The sequence below is a fragment of the Esox lucius genome, chromosome 24, assembly GCF_011004845.1.
Source record: "Esox lucius isolate fEsoLuc1 chromosome 24, fEsoLuc1.pri, whole genome shotgun sequence".
NCBI lineage: Eukaryota > Metazoa > Chordata > Actinopteri > Esociformes > Esocidae > Esox > Esox lucius.
This window is the reverse complement of record NC_047592.1, coordinates 22,314,529-22,335,968: the sequence shown is the minus strand read 5'-3', so window position 1 is coordinate 22,335,968 and position 21,440 is coordinate 22,314,529. Positions and strand designations below refer to the sequence as shown.

Here is a 21,440-nt window from a genome sequence, read left to right as displayed (position 1 = left end):
CATCATCATCTTCTAATGGTGTCAGAAAGAGAGAAACATTACAGAAGAAAGGAAAAAGAGAGAGAAAGAGGTTAAGAATGGAAGGTCATAGAATGAAAGCGATGTACGCAGACATGAAAGGTGAAAGGGAATGAAAACACAATATCTGATAATACCATTGAATTATATTCCCTTGTTTGAATGTGTTTAGCGTCCCTGCGGACAGGTTTTGGCACGTAATTCTAAGATTAATCCATTGAACTGGCATTGGTTTGTCGAAGGTTAGCTGAAATCAACTTAGCTGTCCACCTCAGGGCAACAGTAAGCCTGAACGAAGAAGGCAACAGCCTAAGCTGCACTTGCAATATCCAGTTGGAGAAGCCTAACAGACTTGGGCGACAGGATGATTTCTGAAAGTAACAAATGGTGCAAATAAGGCACCACATCACTTGGCCCCAAGGGAAAGTGTGGCGACAGACCGGGAGAAAGGAATGGTTGAAAAAGGAGGTGATGTTCTCTTTTTTGTGATTGCACATTGAGATGTGGTGTAATAAAGTGTGAGTGAGAGAGAGAGACAGAGGCAAAGAGAGAGAGAGAGAGAGAGAGAGATGTGGGCTAAGTGCTTTTGGTGAGCTTACAAAATACCAACTCCAGGAAGTGCTTGACACAGAAGGCACGGTGGCATTGACACTGCAGGCTGCCTTCCCAACGGCACCCTATTCACTGCGTAGTGCACTACTTCTGATCACAGAGCACTACTTCTGATCACAGAGCACTACTTCTGATCACTGAGCACTACTTCTGATCACAGAGCACTACTTCTGATCACAGAGCACTACTTCTGACCAGGGCTCGTAGCACACTTCTGACCAGGGCTCGTAGCACACTTCTGACCAGGGCTCGTAGCACACTTCTGACCAGGGCTCGTAGCACACTTCGGACCAGGGCCCGTAGCACACTTCTGACCAGGGCTCGTAGCACACTTCGGACCAGGGCTCGTAGCACACTTCGGACCAGGGCCCGTAGCACACTTCGGACCAGGGCTCGTAGCACACTTCGGACCAGGGCCCGTAGCACACTTCGGACCAGGGCCCGTAGCACACTTCGGACCAGGGCCCGTAGCACACTTCGGACCAGGGCCCGTAGCACACTTCGGACCAGGGCTCGTAGCACACTTCGGACCAGGGCCCGTAGCACACTTCGGACCAGGGCTCGTAGCAATGGCTCGTAGAATGTTCCCGCTCCAAAGCAGTGGACTGCATAGTGATTAAGGTACCTTTACGGGTGCAGCCCTAAGTCTTTAAGGAGACACCAGATAGGGAAATGCTAAACTTATATAAGGTGCACTACAAGAGGACAGAAGTAAAACACTTAACGCACGTCGATGAGAAGTAACGCTGCGGTTCCAACTGCAAGCTCGCGCGCCGTCAATGAATGGGCTAGGAGAGCGACAAGGCATGATTCATCCAATCAAATAACTGCTGTGACGTTTACAACGCCATTTGAATAAAATGAGATTTGCATGTTTGCTGGTGACATGCTGTGGTGACAATCATGAATATGCTAACTGAATACCATGGCCATTTTACAAATGTGCTGAATTGTGATCGCATGTCGAGATTACTACTTTGGTATCAAATTATATGCAGTCGCGGCCTTCGTGTGTGGTAAAAGTAATGATTTGATTGGATTATAGATTGATTGCTTAATTGCTTGATTGATCGATCGGGCAGGGAGCGAGCGGATTGAAACAGCAGCTTTACACTCCAACTGAAAGTGACTCATTACAATGAAAAAAAAAATAGTTTGGTCTATCAATAGTCAAAATAAAAAACAACTACTTTGGAAAATTATAAACCTTGCACAGTGCTCTTTATAGACATGAAATTCCGACTAGTCTTTTCCCCAACAACAAGCCTTGTAAGTTCTTAATATGACCTATATTCATAACCTTCTCTGTAAGCTTTCTCTTCTTGAAATGAAAATAAACATAAAAAGTACTTTTTCTTTTTTCTTCTTGTCTTTAGAAAAGCTACACATATTCTACTGGGATGTATCTATGGATGTGTTAGTGTGTTTAAAATGCTTACTCTTTTTTTATATAAAAAAAAGAAAAGAAAAACTATTCATTTGAAAGACTGCCAAGAGTACAACAGTTTGCATTCTCCAAGTCCCTCACTCTGTGGGGAACTCGCTCATTCCTCTCAAATCTTTTCCGTCTCTTTGTTTTTCCTGTTCTGTCTCTCATGAAAGGAATTAAATGAACGCCTGCGACACTTAGCGGTGGCCTCTTGGTCACCAGACCAGTTGTGTCAGCTGATTGTGTTCGGGACGCACCGTCCATCCACCCGTCTTGCTTTGTTTCTGTTTGTTCGATGGTCAGTCGGACACCGCGACCGATGTACGAATCCCCGTTAGCACGTCTGACTCTGAACTCACCGGCATTTCTGCTGTAAACACTGACCTTTCATACTGCCTTTCCAATTCTTGAGCTTTCGACTTGACCTAGGTTCGGTCATAACGATATTTTTCATCAACGAGGACGAAGTGCTTTATCATCTTTTCCACAGAAACCAAGTAGAACTGCTACTAGTCTTTCATCACGAGAGACAGATCTACACCAGTTGGTTTAACCGCTACAGTTTCCTATTCACAATACCCTAGAACCATTTTGTTACATATATTCTTTATTTTTATACTGTATACTCAGATATGATTTTCCTATGAGAGCCCGGAAACAACAGGGGCTATACTGTTGAACTCCCCTTGACGACAAACCATACATTGACAGGCACTGAACTGAAGTGTGTGTGAGGAGGGGGATTGGAAAAACCAACTGCTCCTCTGTCCCTTGCGGCAACCTTGGAAGAGCAATCCGACCAATGAGAGGCAGTGATATCAGGGTCGGGGGGGGGGGGGGGGGGCGGGGGTTATCGTATCCTTGGTCATTGTCGTGGGCGCCATCGTCTGGTAAAAAGTCGCTCCTGTGGAAAGCTGGGTAGCTTGGTTAGAGTTTAGGGCTTGACCGGTTCCGGTTGAACCGTGGTTCCAAATCAGTGGTCAAGAACAAACCATAATGCGTCCTCGTAACAGAAAAGCAACAAGAACTGGCAACTAAATGGCAGTTGGGCGTTTGGCGTCCTTTGCCACTTGTCCTGCTATGTATTTCCTCCATTCACTGCGTTAAGGGGTACAACTAATCAATCACGTTACTCATAGAAGCAGTAGTACTCTCAAAATGGTAGAATGTCCCAGTTTCATTTAGCTCACATGCTAATAGTAAGACTCACAGCAGCCAGAGGACAATCTCAATCAAATCATCACAATTAGCCCTCTTGGTAGTAGATAGAATGGAAAAAAACAGGAAACTGGAATATAGAAGGCCTCAAAAGTCCTGAAGAGAAAAGAGTCACACCGCACTCTGTTTGTACAAAGGGGGGGAGGGGCTGTTGTTGGTCGAGCAGATGGAGGACTGCGCTGAGTTCCGGGATGTAAATGCGAAAAAAATGTATGTTTCAGAAGTTCCTTAGGAGGTCTGTGAGCTGTTCGTCACGTACCCTCTCGATGGACGTGGTTCTCGGTGCTCTCAAGGGCCAAGGGTTGTGACCATGACAATGAACCAGGACTGCTTGAGAGAACCAGGAAGTGATATAACGACACCAAATCTGAAAGGGCTTTACTTCCTGTTTAGCAAAAATCCCGCCCCAAGACTTCCCTTCTCTTCTCAACTTGTCGACTATGTTGTTGTCGTTGTTGATGCTGCTGTCTATTCCCCCATCACTCCACCCTCCTCTCGTGTTAGACGTTCGGGGGCCAGGCCGGGTGACATGGAGAGAGACATCCTCATTGCCTGCTCCCTTGGGGATTCCCCAGGACTACTGCTCTCCCCTTCCAAATCCTCATCTTCTTGGTCCTCTTCTTCTTCCTCTTCATCCTCCTCCATCTTGCTGTCCAGCCCCAGGGCGGCGAGGCCAATGCTTGTCTTGTTAGGGGTGGAGGCCCTGTTAGAAGCCTGGGGGTGGTTGTAGCTGCCCTCTAGGTCCCCTTCCTTTAGGGTAAGGCCATTCTTTGTGCTCCTCTCCATCCTGGATGAGGCCCACTCCTCCAGAGGGGCTCGGTCCTCCGCCTCGCTCAGGTACCTAGGACAGGATCGGATACGTTAGGATGCATTGCCCTTTCAAATAAGCTGATTCGTTTTCTTGTAACAATTTGCAATGTCAGTGTTCCTTTCCTGGTGCAAGACCTTAACTACATCTTTTTTTTTTGGGCTTTTGAACAGCACACATGATTAAATCACTAAGACATCTGCTTAATGATTTAAATGTAAATATAATGTAAATAATGTAAGAAAGAAATAATGTAAACAATGCCTTACCTCCACAGGGCCAGGGGGTCTGGTTCGGTCCGGGGCTGGGGGGGCCTCACATGCTCCCCCAAGGTGCCAGGATTTGGAGCCCCCCTCTTACGCCGAGACTTGCTGGTGTGATTGACCTGGAGGTGCATGGCCATGAGCTCAGCCGAGGAGGTACGGAAAGGGCAGAACAGGCACTGGTTGATCGTTACCCCTGTTCCTCCTCCTCCGCTACCTCCTCTAGTTGACGCTCCGTCCTCCTCCAGACCTCCGAGGCCGGGGGAGGTGCGACGGGAGAGATCCAGCGGCTGGGACGACGGGCCTTCCTCATGGCCGCCTTGAGGAGCCGCTTCTCCTCCCTTCGGCTCCCCGCCGTTGGTCGGCACCATGCGGCTGGTGGTGAGCGGCTTACGGCGCGACATTTTGGGCGCCTTCGCTGGGGGCGGGGTGGGGCTGGAGTTGGAGGACTCCCTGGTCCACCCTCCCTCCATCCCTCCCTGGTACAAAGCCCCCATCACCCCGGACAGGTACCGGTACTGGCTCTCCAGGTCGGTCTCTCTCAGTCCCCCGACGTCCTTTACGTGGTCCCGGTCCCTCGGTTCGGGGAGCCCCAGAATCCAGGGCTGGTGCTGGCTGCGCCGGGACGACGGGGTCTCCGCCGGGCCTCGGGCGGCCGAGCCGTGGTTGAGGTTCTGGGGCCGGCGCGACTTAGTCATCCCCTCCCTCCCCTCGCCCAGAGAAGCCCCGCCGCATCCCAGGGAGGCAGACGTGAGGCCGGGGGAGGAGGCGGTGGAGGAAGAGGCTCCCATGGCGTTCCTTTGTTCTCGGTGGTGCCTCTGGAGGTGGTATTTGAGGGAGCCAGACTGGGTTCCAGCATAGTCACAGTGGGGACATTTATACGGTCTCTCCCCTGAAAGAGGTACACAAACTAATTGCGGTTATCAAGGGATTTTAATGGATTAGACATGCCTTACTACACAGTAAACTATTCTATACTGTAAATGGGAGAGTTAGAATTATCATTCTGAAACACGGAAGTACAGCAGGTCCAGAGCAATGAACCGTGTGTTACCACAGAGAAAAGAAAAAACACAACTTTAAGGCCTGATATTTAGCTAGGAAAATGGCAACAACATGGCAAACTTACGACATGCGCTAGTAATTACACAATACAAACAGCAGATGGCAGTAGTCCACCACAATCTAGAACACTGATTGGCTTGATGAGGACATTAGCTTTAAAAATCCATCAGCCATAGATGGAGGTGTTGACAGAGAAGTGCAGTATTTCGGTGCACTGCAACAGACTAGAATTTTCCATATAATTTGATACCAGATATTTTACAGGTCTGTTTTCAACAGATCAGAGTTTTCTTTTAGAATAATACCCAGAATGCATTGCAATTGTTTTACTTTGACCATTTTGCTAATTTAGTGACCTGAGCGATTTACAACTATAGTAGAAAACAACCGAAGAACACACCAAGAATCAAAGGTTATCCTAAGCAAACACATTAAGTAATTGTCTCCATTCTAAATGCAAGACACAGGTATTTTAGGTACATACATTGCAAAAGTAAAAACATATTATTGTCTTATATTTCTCCACCTCAGGCTGTTGAAAATTATTATTGTTAGAATCAATTTACTGAAGTAATAATGATCCTAATTAAATACAGACAGATGATAGGACTCCATCTAGGAACCATGAACATATTAAAACATTTATGAGTTTATTGAATGTAAATGTTATAGGTGTTCATGTACTTCAGGTCTAGTGTCCTACAGTAGGTTGTATGAATTAATTAATGTAAATGTTATAGGTGTTCATGTACTTCAGGTCTAGTGTCCTACAGTAGGTTGTATGAGTTTAATGAATGTAAATGGGATAGGTGTTCATGTCCTTCAGGTCTAGTGTCCTACAGTAGGTTGTGTGAGTTTAATGAATGTAAATGGGATATGTGTTCATGTCCTTCAGGTCTAGTGTCCTACAGTAGGTTGTATGAGTTTAATGAATGTAAATGGGATAGGTGTTCATGTCCTTCAGGTCTAGTGTCCTACAGTAGGTTGTGTGAGTTTAATGAATGTAAATGGGATGTGTTCATGTCCTTCAGGTCTAGTGTCCTACAGTAGGTTGTATGAGTTTAATGAATGTAAATGGGATAGGTGTTCATGTCCTTCAGGTCTAGTGTCCTACAGTAGGTTGTATGAGTTTAATGAATGTAAATGTGATAGGTGTTCATGTCCTTCAGGTCTAGTGTCCTACAGTAGGTTGTATGAGTTTAATGAATGTAAATGTGATAGGTGTTCATGTCCTTCAGGTCTAGTGTCCTACAGTAGGTTGTATGAGTTTAATGAATGTAAATGGGATAGGTGTTCATGTCCTTCAAGTCTAGTGTCCTACAGTAGGTTGTATGAGTTTAATGAATGTAAATGGGATAGGTGTTCATGTCCTTCAGGTCTAGTGTCCTACAATAGGTTGTGTGAATTAATGAATGTAAATGGGATAGGTGTTCATGTCCTTCAGGTCTAGTGTCCTACAGTAGGTTGTATGAGTTTAATGAATGTAAATGGGATAGGTGTTCATGTCCTTCAGGTCTAGTGTCCTACAGTAGGTTGTATGAGTTTAATGAATGTAAATGGGATAGGTGTTCATGTCCTTCAGGTCTAGTGTCCTACAGTAGGTTGTATGAGTTTAATGAATGTAAATGGGATAGGTGTTCATGTCCTTCAGGTCTAGTGTCCTACAGTAGGTTGTGTGAGTTTAATGAATGTAAATGGGATAGGTGTTCATGTCCTTCAGGTCTAGTGTCCTACAGTAGGTTGTATGAGTTTAATGAATGTAAATGTGATAGGTGTTCATGTCCTTCAGGTCTAGTGTCCTACAGTAGGTTGTATGAGTTTAATGAATGTAAATGGGATAGGTGTTCATGTCCTTCAGGTCTAGTGTCCTACAGTAGGTTGTATGAGTTTAATGAATGTAAATGGGATAGGTGTTCATGTCCTTCAAGTCTAGTGTCCTACAGTAGGTTGTATGAGTTTAATGAATGTAAATGGGATAGGTGTTCATGTCCTTCAGGTCTAGTGTCCTACAGTAGGTTGTATGAGTTTAATGAATGTAAATGGGATAGGTGTCCATGTCCTTCAGGTCTAGTGTCCTACAGTAGGTTGTATGAGTTTAATGAATGTAAATGTTATAGGTGTTCATGTCCTTCAGGTCTAGTGTCCTACAGTAGGTTGTATGAGTTTAATGAATGTAAATGGGATAGGTGTTCATGTCCTTCAGGTCTAGTGTCCTACAGTAGGTTGTATGAGTTTAATGAATGTAAATGGGATAGGTGTTCATGTCCTTCAGGTCTAGTGTCCTACAGTAGGTTGTATGAGTTTAATGAATGTAAATGGGATAGGTGTTCATGTCCTTCAGGTCTAGTGTCCTACAGTAGGTTGTGTGAGTTTAATGAATGTAAATGGGATAGGTGTTCATGTCCTTCAGGTCTAGTGTCCTACAGTAGGTTGTATGAGTTTAATGAATGTAAATGTGATAGGTGTTCATGTCCTTCAGGTCTAGTGTCCTACAGTAGGTTGTATGAGTTTAATGAATGTAAATGGGATAGGTGTTCATGTCCTTCAGGTCTAGTGTCCTACAGTAGGTTGTATGAGTTTAATGAATGTAAATGGGATAGGTGTTCATGTCCTTCAAGTCTAGTGTCCTACAGTAGGTTGTATGAGTTTAATGAATGTAAATGGGATAGGTGTTCATGTCCTTCAGGTCTAGTGTCCTACAGTAGGTTGTATGAGTTTAATGAATGTAAATGGGATAGGTGTCCATGTCCTTCAGGTCTAGTGTCCTACAGTAGGTTGTATGAGTTTAATGAATGTAAATGTTATAGGTGTTCATGTCCTTCAGGTCTAGTGTCCTACAGTAGGTTGTATGAGTTTAATGAATGTAAATGGGATAGGTGTCCATGTCCTTCAGGTCTAGTGTCCTACAGTAGGTTGGGTGTTAGTTACTGGTCCCGTTCCCCCTGCACAGACGTTGCACTCATCAACCCATCGTTGACGAAACAATATAACACAGAAAGATACAAAATAGATATGCTATCCAGGCATTGTAAGATGGCATGCGACAGCAACGTCTGGGCCTGTGACACAACCCTAATTGGCAAATTCCAAATCGACACCTAGCTGATTGGCCCGCAATATAATGACATTTCCACACAGCCAATCTTAAAGCAACTTTACTGTCAATGCATTTTCTATCCAATCTTCTAATTTCCGCAGCAGTGCCAAAGCCATTGGTGGGATACATGCTACATAAACGTCTTATGACACATCTTAAGGGCCCTAGGCTCTTGGTTGGATGTATACACTCTAAGCGCCCAAAGCCCTACATTGAACAGCTTTATTGTCCTAAGGCTGAAGGTTTAGGGGCTAGGGGTCGATTTGGGATCCAGCCATTGTTAGGACTGTTCGGGGTTCGGGGGCGGGGTCTAGTGGCAGGCTCACCTGTGTGAACTCTCAGATGCACTTTAAGGTGATGAGAGGAGCGGAAAGCTTTACCGCAATAGGGGCAATCTTTCACCCCAGTGCCCCGCACACGCTCCCTGGAGGTCACAGATGAACCTGACGATGATCCAGACAGACCGTTCTCTCCTGGAGAGGGGGGGGGGGCATAAGTGAGAGAGACAGGGGGAGAGAGACGGCGAAACAGAGAGGGAGAGAAAAGTGAGAGAGGAACAGATAAAGAAGGAGAAGATGGGACAGGGATCGGAGCTTTAATGGAAGTAATGTAGTGACACTGACAGCTTACTGAGTTTAAGAGGTTCTGCACTTGCCCACCTTTTCTACAAGCTTCTCATTTGCATTTATTTTTTAGCCCCGGTTGATGCAAAACATTAGGGATGTTTCACAGGTGTGAATCCATGTCTCCGTACCTTGGAATGATGACATCACCGACTGGAACCCTCCGACTCCGCCCCCAGATGAATGCTGGAGACTACTTTGAAGTTTGGGCTCCGGTCGTCCCTCGCCACTACTTCCTCTCCCTCCGCCTCCTCCTCGTCCTCCCGTAACCCGGGTCGCCCCTCCGTCCTCCTCTCCAGCCGCGGCATGGCGCGGAGGGTGACCGTGGCTCTTCTGGGGCCGCTGGACATGGACGCGGGCATGCACCACCACCTGCTGAAGGCTCCGGAACAGCTTCCCGCAGTCAGGACACTCCCACGGGGCCGCAGAGGACGGCGGCTCCTCCCTGGGATCCAGGCCTCCGAGGTAGGCCCTGACCTGCTCGGCCTCCCCCACCACGGAGCTCCTGGACGGGGCTCGGTGCTGGTGCTGGGCCTGGCTCCTCTGATTGTGCCTCTGCGTCTGCTGGGCTTGCTGGGCCTGCTGAGCCGCCACCAGGCTACGAGCTACCAGTTGCCACATGGCTATCTGGTCGCCTCCGTCCGGCGCCGTGTCCCCTCCTCCTCTTCCTCCCCCGTTCCCGTTCCCCATCTCCGCCACCTGCGCCACGGCTTGTAGGCGTTCCATGCAGCTGGCACCGCCGTCGCTGGGCAACCCCAGGTAGCCCAAGATGGCGGATTTACCGGCGCCATCCCGGTCGGCCCTTCCTCGGCCCCCTCTAGCGCCGCCGCCTGCTCGGGCCAGGAGGAGGCTGGAGTAGAGAGAGTTAATGCCCTGGTTGGTGACCGACCCTTTGGACCCGCCTTGTTCAGCCCCGGCTCCAGGACCCACCAGCCCTCCCAGACCGGCCTTGAGACCCAGCTTGTTGAGGTGGACCTGTAACAGAGGTTGACATGCCACTTTAATACAACCGCACCTCGTAGTTCCACGCCTGCCGTTAATTAATCGCGGCGCATTTCATTAGTCAGACGGATCCTGAGATTTGCGCTCGCGCACGCGCACACACAGCCACACCCACACGCGCACACACAGCGCAGGTAACCCACCTTCATGTGGTTCTTGAGGAACCAGGGCTCTTTGAAGCCACGGCCACACACCTGACACTTGTGGTCCAGGGAGTCCTTGTGCTTCCTCATGTGACCCTTCAGGAACCATGACTGGGTGAACCGCTGGCCGCACGTCTCGCAGCGGAAGGCCGGCAGCGGGGGCGCCCCCGGGACCAGGGCCGGGGTGACGGCCGGAGCGGGAATGGCAGTGTCCGGGGCAGGGGAGGGGACGGCCATGGTGGCGACGGTGCTGGCGACCCCGGGGCGTCTGGGGTTGTAGGGGGGCGGGGCGGGGAGCTCCGCCGGGGGGGACAGGGACGGTGAGGACAGGGGGGGGTGGCTGTCCTGGAGGTGGGCCGCCAGGCTCTGCTCCTGGCTGGCGGAGAAGTGGCACAGGGTGCACTTGTACGGGTTGTGGAGGATCCGGACGTGGCGGGCCAGCTCCGAGGCCGTGCGGAATTTCCCTTTGCAGGCGTGGCAGCGGAACGCGGCGGACGCGGCCGAGGCCGGGGCGGCGTCGTCCAGAACGATGGGACCGATGCCAGCCGGGCCGCAGGAGGAGGAGTAGGGGGAGGTGAGGGAGAGAGGCACCTCTTCGGTCATCGGAGGGGTTAGAGGGGTGCTGTCGTCCATCAGGAAGGGTTGGAGGGTCTGGCGGTCCGTCTGCAGAGCTTCATCGCCCTCCTCTCTCAGGCTGTGGGTGAGAGATCCCGACAGCTGGAGGCTCCGGCGGTGGCTCCGGTGATTCTGCCCCGTGTCACTGTGGTTCTGGTGATGCAGTGTGGACCCCTTGAGATGCGGTGTGGACCCCTTCCCGATGATGCTCCCGGTTGTGGAGCTGGCGGTCCGGTAGAGAGCAGCGGCTCGACGGTCTCGGTCCAGACTGTGAGCACGGGCATGGAGTGACAGGATACTCTGGAAGCGGAACCTCTTTCCACAGACCAGGCAGGGGAACTTGAGACCAGCCGCTCCACCAGAACCTCCCCCAGTCCCGGGCATGGAGCCGGACAGGCTTCCCCCGTCTTTATGGAAGAGCTGGAGGTCCAGCTCATCACTACAGGCACCCTGCTGCCCAGAGGACAGAGCCAGCTCCAGGGCCCCGAACCCGGGGAGAGGGGCCGATGACATCGGCGTGGCCGGAGGAGAGCTCTCCGGAGAGGGGCTACACACCTCCGCCGGATCCCCCGGAAAAAGTGCGACGGCAGGGGTGGGGGACGGAGGGACGGACATCTCCTCTTCGTCATCCTCCTCCTGCTCGCCGTGGTGATTGAGGGCGAAGGGGGAGAGGGGGAAGCAGGGGGTGGTGTCGGGGGTGTCCGACAGGGGCTCTGGGCTGCGGGACAGGGCTGAGGGGCTGAGGTGGACGGGCCGGCCCGGAAGGCCGTGTGGTGGGGACGCCTGGGGACTGTGGTCCAGAGATGGTAGTGTGGGAGGTGACTGGGGTGGCTCACACGACAGAGCCAAGACACACTCAGGAGGAGAATCCATTCTCTGCAAGAAAGACAGAGATGTAAGTATATAGACGGTCAGAGAAATGACAGAGGTGAGAAACAACAGAGAGAGACACACACAGGGAAAAAAAGACAGAGAGATTCCTAAATAAGGAGAGAGAAAGAAGAGATGGAAAAAGACATATATAGAGAGATAACATATATAAGACAAAACACTTTCACTGCCCAAAAGCGTAAAAGCTGGGATAATTCAGAATAGTCCTAGGCTGAAGGTGTGTGTTAGGAATATACAGGACTGTGTTTCGGGGGAAGTGTATTTTAATGTCCTGAGGAACTAACGGGAGTCCTCACCAGTATCGTGGATACTGCTACGCCATGTTTCAGGTTCTGTGTTTCAGGGGAAGTGTCTTTTGATGTCCTGAAGAACTAACGGGAGTCCTCACCAGTATCGTGGATACTGCTACGCCATGTTTCAGGTTCTGTGTTTCAGGGGAAGTGTCTTTTGATGTCCTGAAGAACTAACAGGAGTCCTGACCAGTATCGTGGATACTGTTATGTCATGTTTCAGGTTGTGTGTTTCAGGGGAAGTGTGTTTTACGGGAGTCCTCACCAGTATCGTGGATACTGCTATGCCATGTTTCAGGTTGTGTGTTTCAGGGGAAGTGTGTTTTACGGGAGTCCTCACTATGCCATGTTTCAGGTTCTGTGTTTCAGGGGAAGTGTGTTTTACGGGAGTCCTCACCAGTATCGTGGATACTGCTATGCCATGTTTCAGGTTCTTGGCAGACGTGTGACAAGTGGCTTTGATGGCCACCTCCTCTATTCCTCTGAAAACACACACAGCCAATATGTTAAAACATGCTGGATGTATAAAACAGATACTAAAGAAACATATTGCATGTTACAGCTGCATATCGTTACATGCCAAAAAGAACATAATGCAACTCTCTAATCAGGGACTGACACCAGGTGGGGGAAATTAATGATGAGGACGAACAGAGAATGAGCAGGCTTCAGACCTCGTAGGGTAAAAGTTGACTATACCTTAGGGAAGGGTATGGTTAAGTTTAGGGTTAGGTCAAGATTAGGGTAAGGTGATTACATCTAGGGAATAGAGAACATGGATTTCTTTGTCAGGATTAGGTCCCCACAAGGATAGAAAACCAAAATAATTTAGTCATACAGTATAGGTTAGGTTATTGAAGTTAATGTTAGGTTTGGGGTGGGTTAGAGAACAGTGAACATGGTTTTCTGGTCACCATACAGACAATCGTGTGTGTGTGTGTGTCTGTGAGGGTCGGCGTCTTTCTTATTCTCAACAGGTGTGTGTCTTTCAAATGTGCAACAGGTGGATCTGTTAGATGTGCATGATACATAGAGCACTTCACCGTATATATTTGGTCTGTATATTATATAAGTGTGTGTGTGTGTGTTATTGTGAGCCTGTTCATCTGTGTCTGTGCTCGTATGTGCGTGTGTGTGAAGCTAAGGGCACCACAGGACACGACTGTCCCAAACAGGATGGGCGCGAGATGTTTTGACTTCCCCACACACCCTTCCTGTGCATATGCACAGTAGCAGCTTAATCAAGACTGAATCCACGCACGCACACACACACACACACACACACACACACAAACACTCAAGCATGCACACGACCCCATAAACTAAAGGAACACAACCGACCAATCCCACACACTCCAACCTAAACACATACATTACGCACCCGGTATCTGAAGTTCTGGAACACGCCGAGCGTGTTCACACCCCCTGCCAATGCCCCACATCTGGTTCGTGACAGAACCAAGAAGAAGCCCTCGATGAGGTCACGCTCAAGGTCGTCAATCATCGCAGCCAAACAATGGAACATCTGGAAGCGCAGGTGTGTGCGCATGTTTGTGTACGGTCTGTACATCTGTGTACAGGAACGGTCTGTCTGCGCATGTGACCGACTGTGTGTGTGTGTGTGTGTGTGTGTGTGTCGGGCGCTTGGATCACAAAGACACTCATGCAGCCTGGTTGATGTTTTCGCTCCGCCATGACTAACAGGGACATCGCACAATATCAATCATATTCTTTTCCCCATCTCCCCTCCCTCTCCTCCCCCCTCTCCTCCCTCCCTCCCTCTCCTCCCTCCCCTCCCTCTCCTCCCCCCTCCCCTTCTTTTCCTGCATTGTTGCTCCTTCTCTCTCTCTTTCTCCTTTTCCCTCCTTCCCTGATTCCACTCCTACCCCCCCACCCCCCGCTCACTCCATTATCCAATAATTTCCTTTTTCGTTCTTTCACTCCCTCTCTTTTCATTCTCTCGTTCCCTCTCTCTTTCTCTTCTGCGGTGGAGCCAGCGTTGGCCTGGTGCCAGGGAATGCTGATATCAGCTGGTAGATTGGGGCCTGCCAACATGGCGAGGAGAGGAAGAAGGGAAGAGACAGCCATCGAAAGAGAGAGAGAGAGAGAGAGGTGGGAGGAAGAAAGAAAAGAGAGACAGAGAATGAAAGATAACTGAATTATAAGACCCCAACGCCGATTCTACCATAATGTGATTTGCAATTTTTCTAATGTGAATGAATGGGAAAGGCGGACTGCGACCTGTTTGTTTTTGTAGTTTTCTCGCATTAGCGAGGTGGTTGGCAGTGTGCGCGCGCGCTAGCTCGTATGGTCTGATGTGATGGCATTATCATATGAATATCAGTGTCTCCACTGCATTGTTCTGCTCTGACAGCAGCCACCATGCCCGACCAGCCCTATCGTGCCAATAAAGCTTTTCCAAATTTGGATAGATGGAGAGGGAGATAAGGTGCTAGACAGAGGGGGGAGCGACGGGGAGAAAGAGCTACGTAGTGTAATCAACCCATCCGGCTTCCTAGTATATGGCTTTCAACACGGCTACAATTCATTTGATGCGAATGACTAGCGTGTGGGACTGCAGGAGAGTTACGGTTGCTTTTCCCAAGATGTATAAAAGCATCCCATTTTAACACCCCACATTACCCTACCGTCAAATACACAGAGACATTTTACATTGGAACTTGAGGGGACCCCAAATAATATTCAGATTCTTAATCATATTTTCACTAATCTAAACCTAATCCCCAAAACTGCTGTTAATGTAACTCTTAACCCTAAATATAACTCCAAACCACTCATTCTTACCCCAAATCTAACTTTTACCCAAAACCTAACCCCTAAACCAAAAATAGACTTTTTTTCTCATGGAGGCGGGAGAAATGTTCCAACAAAGTCACATTTTCTCTGTTTTACTATTCCTGTGGGGATTTCTGGTCCTCACAGGGACACAAACAACAAAACATATACGCAAACACACACACAAACACACAAAACCAAAAAGAAACAGGTTGAAATCACAACAGAGAATGAATACTTACGCAGGTCACCCTACCACAGATGTCACATCACTTCCTGTCTGTTTAGGCACAATGCGTATAGCATATGGGGCGTGTGCATTTGCATGACGTTAGATCATCAGATTACGAAGAATTTACAAACGTAACTATATTTGCGGTGGTGAGCGGGACAGGGCTCAGACAAGTCAGTACATGGCCGTTACAAGCCAACATCTCAGGCCGTGGATCCTGGTTTATTAAAACATATCGCCTAAAAGGCTCATCAATGTGTATGTATATGTGTTAACCCATATGATGGGTTTGAGATTCTCTTGTCTGGTTTGCCATGGCCTTTGGGTACTGAATGTATTACAATGACAGGATGGTTGTGTGTGTGAGAGAGCGAGAGATAAAGAAACAATATATAAATGCATCCTTGGTATATTGCGTAACAGCCCATATCAGTGGGTTTTGAGAGCCTGAGGTGTATTGTTGAGTGAGTGAGTTTGTGTACTGCTTTTGTGCGTGTGTGTGTGTGTGTGTGTGTGTGAGTGAGAGAGAGAGAGAGAGAGAGAGATAAAGAAAGATCCAGATCTATGTCCCAACAAAAAAAATCTTAAATAAATTGGTCACCAAAACTTCTTTGACAGGTCCCCACTAGGGAGGGAAAATTCAATTTCCAACTTAGTTGTCTGGTTTAGGGAACATGAATTTCTGAGTCAAGATGAAGTCTCAGGTCTCCGCAAGTATAGAACGACAGAGGTGTGTGAGTGTGTCCACGTTTAACTATACCCCTATTTTTCTGCTTAGCGGTTAGGTGTATTGCTGACAAAGATCATGCCTAGCCGTGGACTGAAAAAACAAGCTCTGTGGAAATATCCATGAAACTTTCAGGACTAGGATTGATGGGTGTCTGTGAAACAGAAAATAGGATTTGAAATCAGACAAATTTGTGTGCCCACAATGATACAAATTCTAAAATAAATGTGTGTGTTTGTGTGTGATAAAGCATAAAAAGAAAAAGAAAGAAAGTGTCTTTGGCAATTTAGTGTTTGAAAGTTTGTTGGCGTGAACGAATGTGTTTAAAGTAGGTGTGAGTTCAAGACTGTGTGTTTTAAAATGTGGAGGTGCGAGTGTGTGAGGTTGTGTGTGTGAGGTTTTGTGTGATGAAACAGTGTGTGAGGTTTTGTGTGAGTGAAACAGTGTGTGAGGTTTTGTGTGAGTGAAACAGTGTGTGAGGTTGTGTGTGATGAAACAGTGTGTGCGTGTTTTCTCTCTGTGTGGTACAGTAACTCAGGGCCTGCTGTGGTTTTTATCACCGTGGTCACGCGGCAAAACATCCCCACAGACGGGATTCATTTCCTGTCTTTCACCTTTCCCTGAACCCCCTCTCTTTCCCTCCCTCTCTTAGCCTCCCTCGCTCCCTTTAACTTTATATCCCTCTTCTTCTGCTCTGGCTTCTCTGCCATGGACAGTGGGCTGTCTGACTTCTTTGACTCACTGTGTTCTGATTCTGACCCTCTGGGCTCACTTCCTCCTCCGCTCCACTTTTCCCTTCAACTGGGTAGTGTTCAGTTTGGCAAAACATTTTGCAACTGAGGACAACGTTTCCTGTCTTCTGTGCAAGACCCTGTTCTGGCCTCCTATTCCCTTCATTATAGGACTCATCTATAGTTTAAGGGAAGTATGTGAATGGGTACAGATTCTACTGGTAACACGGGTACATCAGGCTATGAATGTGAACAGGAACTGTTCTGCCCTAACCACATTATGGTGTTAAAGTGTTAAAAATATTAGATCTTAGCACATGCATTCCATAGCTAACTCTGGCACACAGACTTGAAACATGTAGATAACTCCATAAAGACGTATTGCATTATAAAGCTGCAAGCAATTACCACTGAGCTCCAGTGTCCTCATTATAACTTGCAACTTACAACGGTTAGAAATGTAATCTACAGTAACATGAAGGTGTGTGTGTGTGTCTGTGTGTGTCTGTGTGTGTGTGTGTGTGTATGTGTGTGTTTCAGCAACAGCAACTGGTACTTTTTCTGCCCAACCAGTCCCTTCCAGACAGATTCCATAACATCATGAATATTGATGTTGTCTGGGAGACTGGGTGGTCAAGCAGCAAAGCTGTCCCCTAGTTTAGTCTGGCTATGCGTCATAAAATGATCAACACACACCAATAGAGAATGTCCAAAATGACCCTATTGCCTATTCTGTGAAACACTCAAAGACGGAGTTAGGGTCTTTTTGGAATTAACAAACCATTTCTTGAGACTTCCCTTCTTTAGGCTCTTTATATGTGCATAATCTTTGAGTAGAAACCCTTTCATACCTCACTCATTCACAAAACACCAACTTTGAAAGTGAGTGGGTTTGATGACACAGGGCACATAGCAGCACATGACATTAAACCATTTTCTCTGACCCATTTCAGCTAGACAGTGCCACTTCTACATCCAGTGGGCAAACATCTTGGAATACCGCTTTAAATTAGTCCAGACTTTAGGGGAATAGCGGCCAAGTGGGGTGAACCCAGTGAGTACGCTTAGCCTTGCCAAATACTGTATATGTAGTGTAACACTTTCCTTTCACTTATCTAATCTTGTTGGATTAGAGGTTACCTGGAAGATTACCATAATTGCACAGGAATAACAATGTAGGTAGACGTTGTTCTATATGACTGTCTGTAATTTGTCAGTTCAACCCTTACAGGTCTGGCTTAAGGTGTTTGTTTACACTACAACATGTTTCTGAAAGTGGAACATTTGAAAATAATATTCAACTCTGAACCTGATGATGGGCTGGGAGTTATTGCTTGTATAGATCTACTTGTCGGGTTTGGGCCACGCTCTGGGAATGTTTTAGAGACAAACTCTGGCAGTGGTAGTCTATAAATGCCACCATGCACCGTTCTGTGTCTCCTCTCACAGAGGAGGCAGAGCAGGTGTCTATCCATCCTACAGAGTCTTAATGACCCAATTAAATTAATCAGTGGCTTGATTGGGATGCTCCTTGAGAGAGAGAGGAGAGAGTTGAGAGGGAAAGAAAGATAGGAGAGTGTCTGAATGTTGCACCCCTCAAGGGCTGTGAAGAGGTGCTCTATATAAAGGTATGGTAGGCTACAAGATAGAGATGGGAAATGTAAATTTGCATATTTTCAAATGTTTGATTAAATGCAAGCCCAATGTTCTATCTATATTTCTATCTGAAGGTGACAGCATTTCCCTAGAATAATGGCACTTATTGTAAACAACAGGATGGTGAAATGACACAAGAAGTTTTAGGGAACTTGGGGAAGAATACTTGTTGAAGTCCATTACTTATGTAGTTTGAGTTGGACTGTTTAAACTAGGCGGAAAATCATACATTTAGGAGAAAACCGAACGGATTCAAAAAGGATATATGGATGCAATGGGTTACAGTACCTTAAATCACATTACATGAGTTTCCTGCTGACAAAAGTGTTGAATCAAATCACGGTAGTATGAATACGGGACTTATTTAAATGTCTAAAACATTTTCTTTCGAAGTGGGGTTTGAAACGGAGGCAATGGGATTGTCTCGCCTTCTCCGGTCACCACAGATGATGACACGTCTGCCTGTTATCTGGAGAGGAATTTCCTCCTCGCCCTGTATGATGTGCGTCAATAACGTGCAACCATTTTCAGTCGCTCTTTCCCCTGCCTTCTCTCTCGCGGCCATCTCAATTAAAAAGCCACATTAATGAAATAAATAACTATCAACAAACAATGCGTGGGCGCAAAGCCTAGCCTACACATCGTCTAAAAACGAGATTAGAGTAATCCCTTTCGCAGCTGCTCTTTAGCTTGTAAAATATTATTAAATCCTCTAAGTGAACATAGTAGCCTAACACGATTGTTTAATCTTAAACCGTTGAGGAGTCACGGTCGTTGCCTATTCTGTCATGTAGCTATCGCTCCCCATGCTCCATCCATTTTGTTCCAAAAATTTCTATAACAAAAGACTGAAAGGGAGGGGAAAAGACATGAGTGTTGCGAGGAGGGATCGGAGGACGAGAAAAGTGCCATCATGGATTTCATCTTCGCTGCCAATCTTCCCCTCCATCACCCTAAAACTAAATCAGACCGTATCACATTTAGAACAGCACACGTAGGCTACAGAAGACAACCCAGTAACTTATCTCACCCGCAGGGAAAAAATTTCGTTTTCAGAATGAGATATAACGTTACAAGCATCACACTTGCTACTTTCTTGCAAAATCACAGTAACCCAAAAGGAGAGCGGTAGCCTATAGCTATAGTGAAGCTCGCACTCGTAAGAGGTGACGCTAGGACAGGCTTACCGGTTGTAATAGTAGCCTGGTAATCGTCGTAGTAAATATAGTAGTAGACTGGTGGGACTGTTTTTAAAAACCGATGAGTAGGTGGCCTAGCTATAGTTAGATAGGTGTAGTCTGGACGCATAGTTACCAACCTAAGAAACATCTGGGTAAACTGGTAATCTTAAAAACAATATGCCGTACGTAATGCGTCTCCAACAAAAGAATTAGCCTGGCTAATCGTCTCTACCTAGAATGTAGGCTACTCACGTTGCAGCTTTCGTAAATCATACTGGAACATGTAGGCTAGTTAACCACAAAATATGTCCGTGAAAAGAGATCAAAGGTGGTCGAGCGTTAAGAAGCAAATCAGGTTACTCCAGATTGACTAATTAAAAAGACTATGCAACTTATTTTGGGTCAAAGTTGCGAATTAAGTTCCATGTTGTAGATTAAATTAGATGTTTATGCATGGATGAATACATTATACATTATCATGTTATTAGGCTATAGCAAAAGCCTACACAAACACACACATATATATATATATATATATATATATATACATATACATATATATATAACTTAATCAAAGTTGCGCAATTTATGTACCATGATACACTTCTGTTTCCACTTTAGTTGACTTTTAGGGCACTTCAAATTGCATAAAGTATTTTACAGTGTAGGCGACGTTATCCGACATTGTACATATGGATATTGTAGGCCACAACTTATAGCTGAAACTATTTCATCATGCTTATAAAATCCGCTTTTACTTTTGTCATGTCACGGTATAGGTCTCGCATGCAGACGGTCGGTCACGCGCGCACATATGTAGGCTACATCACCGGCCCCATACATACATTCATACATGTATGTATACATGACACAGTAAAGTGGCGAAGTGTGCATGGGAACATACATGCAGCACGAACACCACTACACTAGTCTACAACCCGCCAGTCACTTTCAACAATCACTATATAACAACACATCAAAACTGCAAGTGGAAAAAATGCTAAATAAAATGGAGCTACAATAAGCTTCAATCACTGCAACTATATGGTGATTACCCGGATTTACACAAAAAAAAGTCGTCGTCAGATATTTGTTGTTCATGAAGACAACAACAATCGCGATAAATACAACCAATTTAGATAGGTTTTACTATAGTACTACACCACAGCAGTTCCACACTACCCTATATAAAAGTGCACATGTAAACGTATGGATAGTATATATTGTAAATTAACTAGATATTTATGATGAAAGTAAGACTATGTACTTACGGGAGAGGCGGCGGGCGGATTAATGACACGACACGTCATGATTACGTTTCACTTGAATTAAATACATTACGAGTTGAGAAAAAAATGGAAATCAGGGGTTGTTGTATACAAGCATACGCCGTTTCCCCCCTCCCTTAGCTCACCCTCTTCTCCTCCCTTTCTCTCTCTCGCACGTCTCTCACATTTTTTCAAAGATCCATTTATTGTGCAGTAGTGAGTGAGTGAGTGAATAAGAGAGAGAGAGAGGGAGCGATGGGAGTGGGAGGGAGAGTGATGTAGGTTGCAAATGTAATTATAATCTCACGAGCACCATTTTAGAACACTGACAAGCGGGGCAGGCTATCAGCTCGGGCACGCTCTGCCCAGTGCTGTAGCAGCCCGAAATAACGACACATCAGTCGATCAGGTGGCTTCATAGACGAAAACTTACAGAAGTTTGGGAAAACGTGGCTTATCGAAGAGCAAAAAAGTTATGAAATATATGCTGAACGCGAATTATCCATATTTTATTATGTTATTTTTATTACACAAAAGATGACAGGTTTACGTCGTTTCACTGTTTTATAACGGTTTTGGTTTACTAACAGGATCAGTCCCAAACAAGTGGCTTTCACTATGAATTGGAACAAAGGTTTCCCACCAAAAAGTATTGTTCATCTTTGATTTCATCAGCATTGGCATTTGAAGATTCAAGTTCAATCTCTACAGTTCACAGAATCAACCTCCACATCTAAGCCTTCGATTTGCATACCCAATCACAGCACGCGGGAAA

The 21,440-nt window shown here is 46.6% G+C and overlaps 1 protein-coding gene across 8 annotated transcripts; it reads right to left on the bottom strand.

The window, feature by feature from the left end:
• Positions 1-497: 497 nt before the first annotated feature.
• On the bottom strand, positions 498-20,851 carry znf219 (zinc finger protein 219). 8 transcript variants are annotated; one of them, XM_029117665.2, is made up of 7 exons: positions 20,669-20,851; positions 12,472-12,556; positions 10,279-11,769; positions 9,265-10,108; positions 8,837-8,983; positions 4,355-5,258; positions 498-4,118 (listed from the first exon to the last, which is right to left on the bottom strand). In XM_029117665.2, exons 3-7 carry the CDS (start codon positions 11,764-11,766, stop codon positions 3,746-3,748), a joined length of 3,756 nt encoding a protein of 1,251 aa, XP_028973498.2. In that variant the 5' UTR covers positions 11,767-11,769; positions 12,472-12,556; positions 20,669-20,851; the 3' UTR covers positions 498-3,745. The 8 variants fall into 8 exon arrangements, with proteins under 8 accessions (XP_028973498.2, XP_028973500.2, XP_028973499.2 ...); XM_029117667.2 differs by having other exon boundaries at positions 20,812-20,830; XM_029117666.2 differs by lacking the exon at positions 20,669-20,851 and adding an exon at positions 15,113-15,575.
• Between the last annotated feature and the right edge of the window lie 589 nt (positions 20,852-21,440).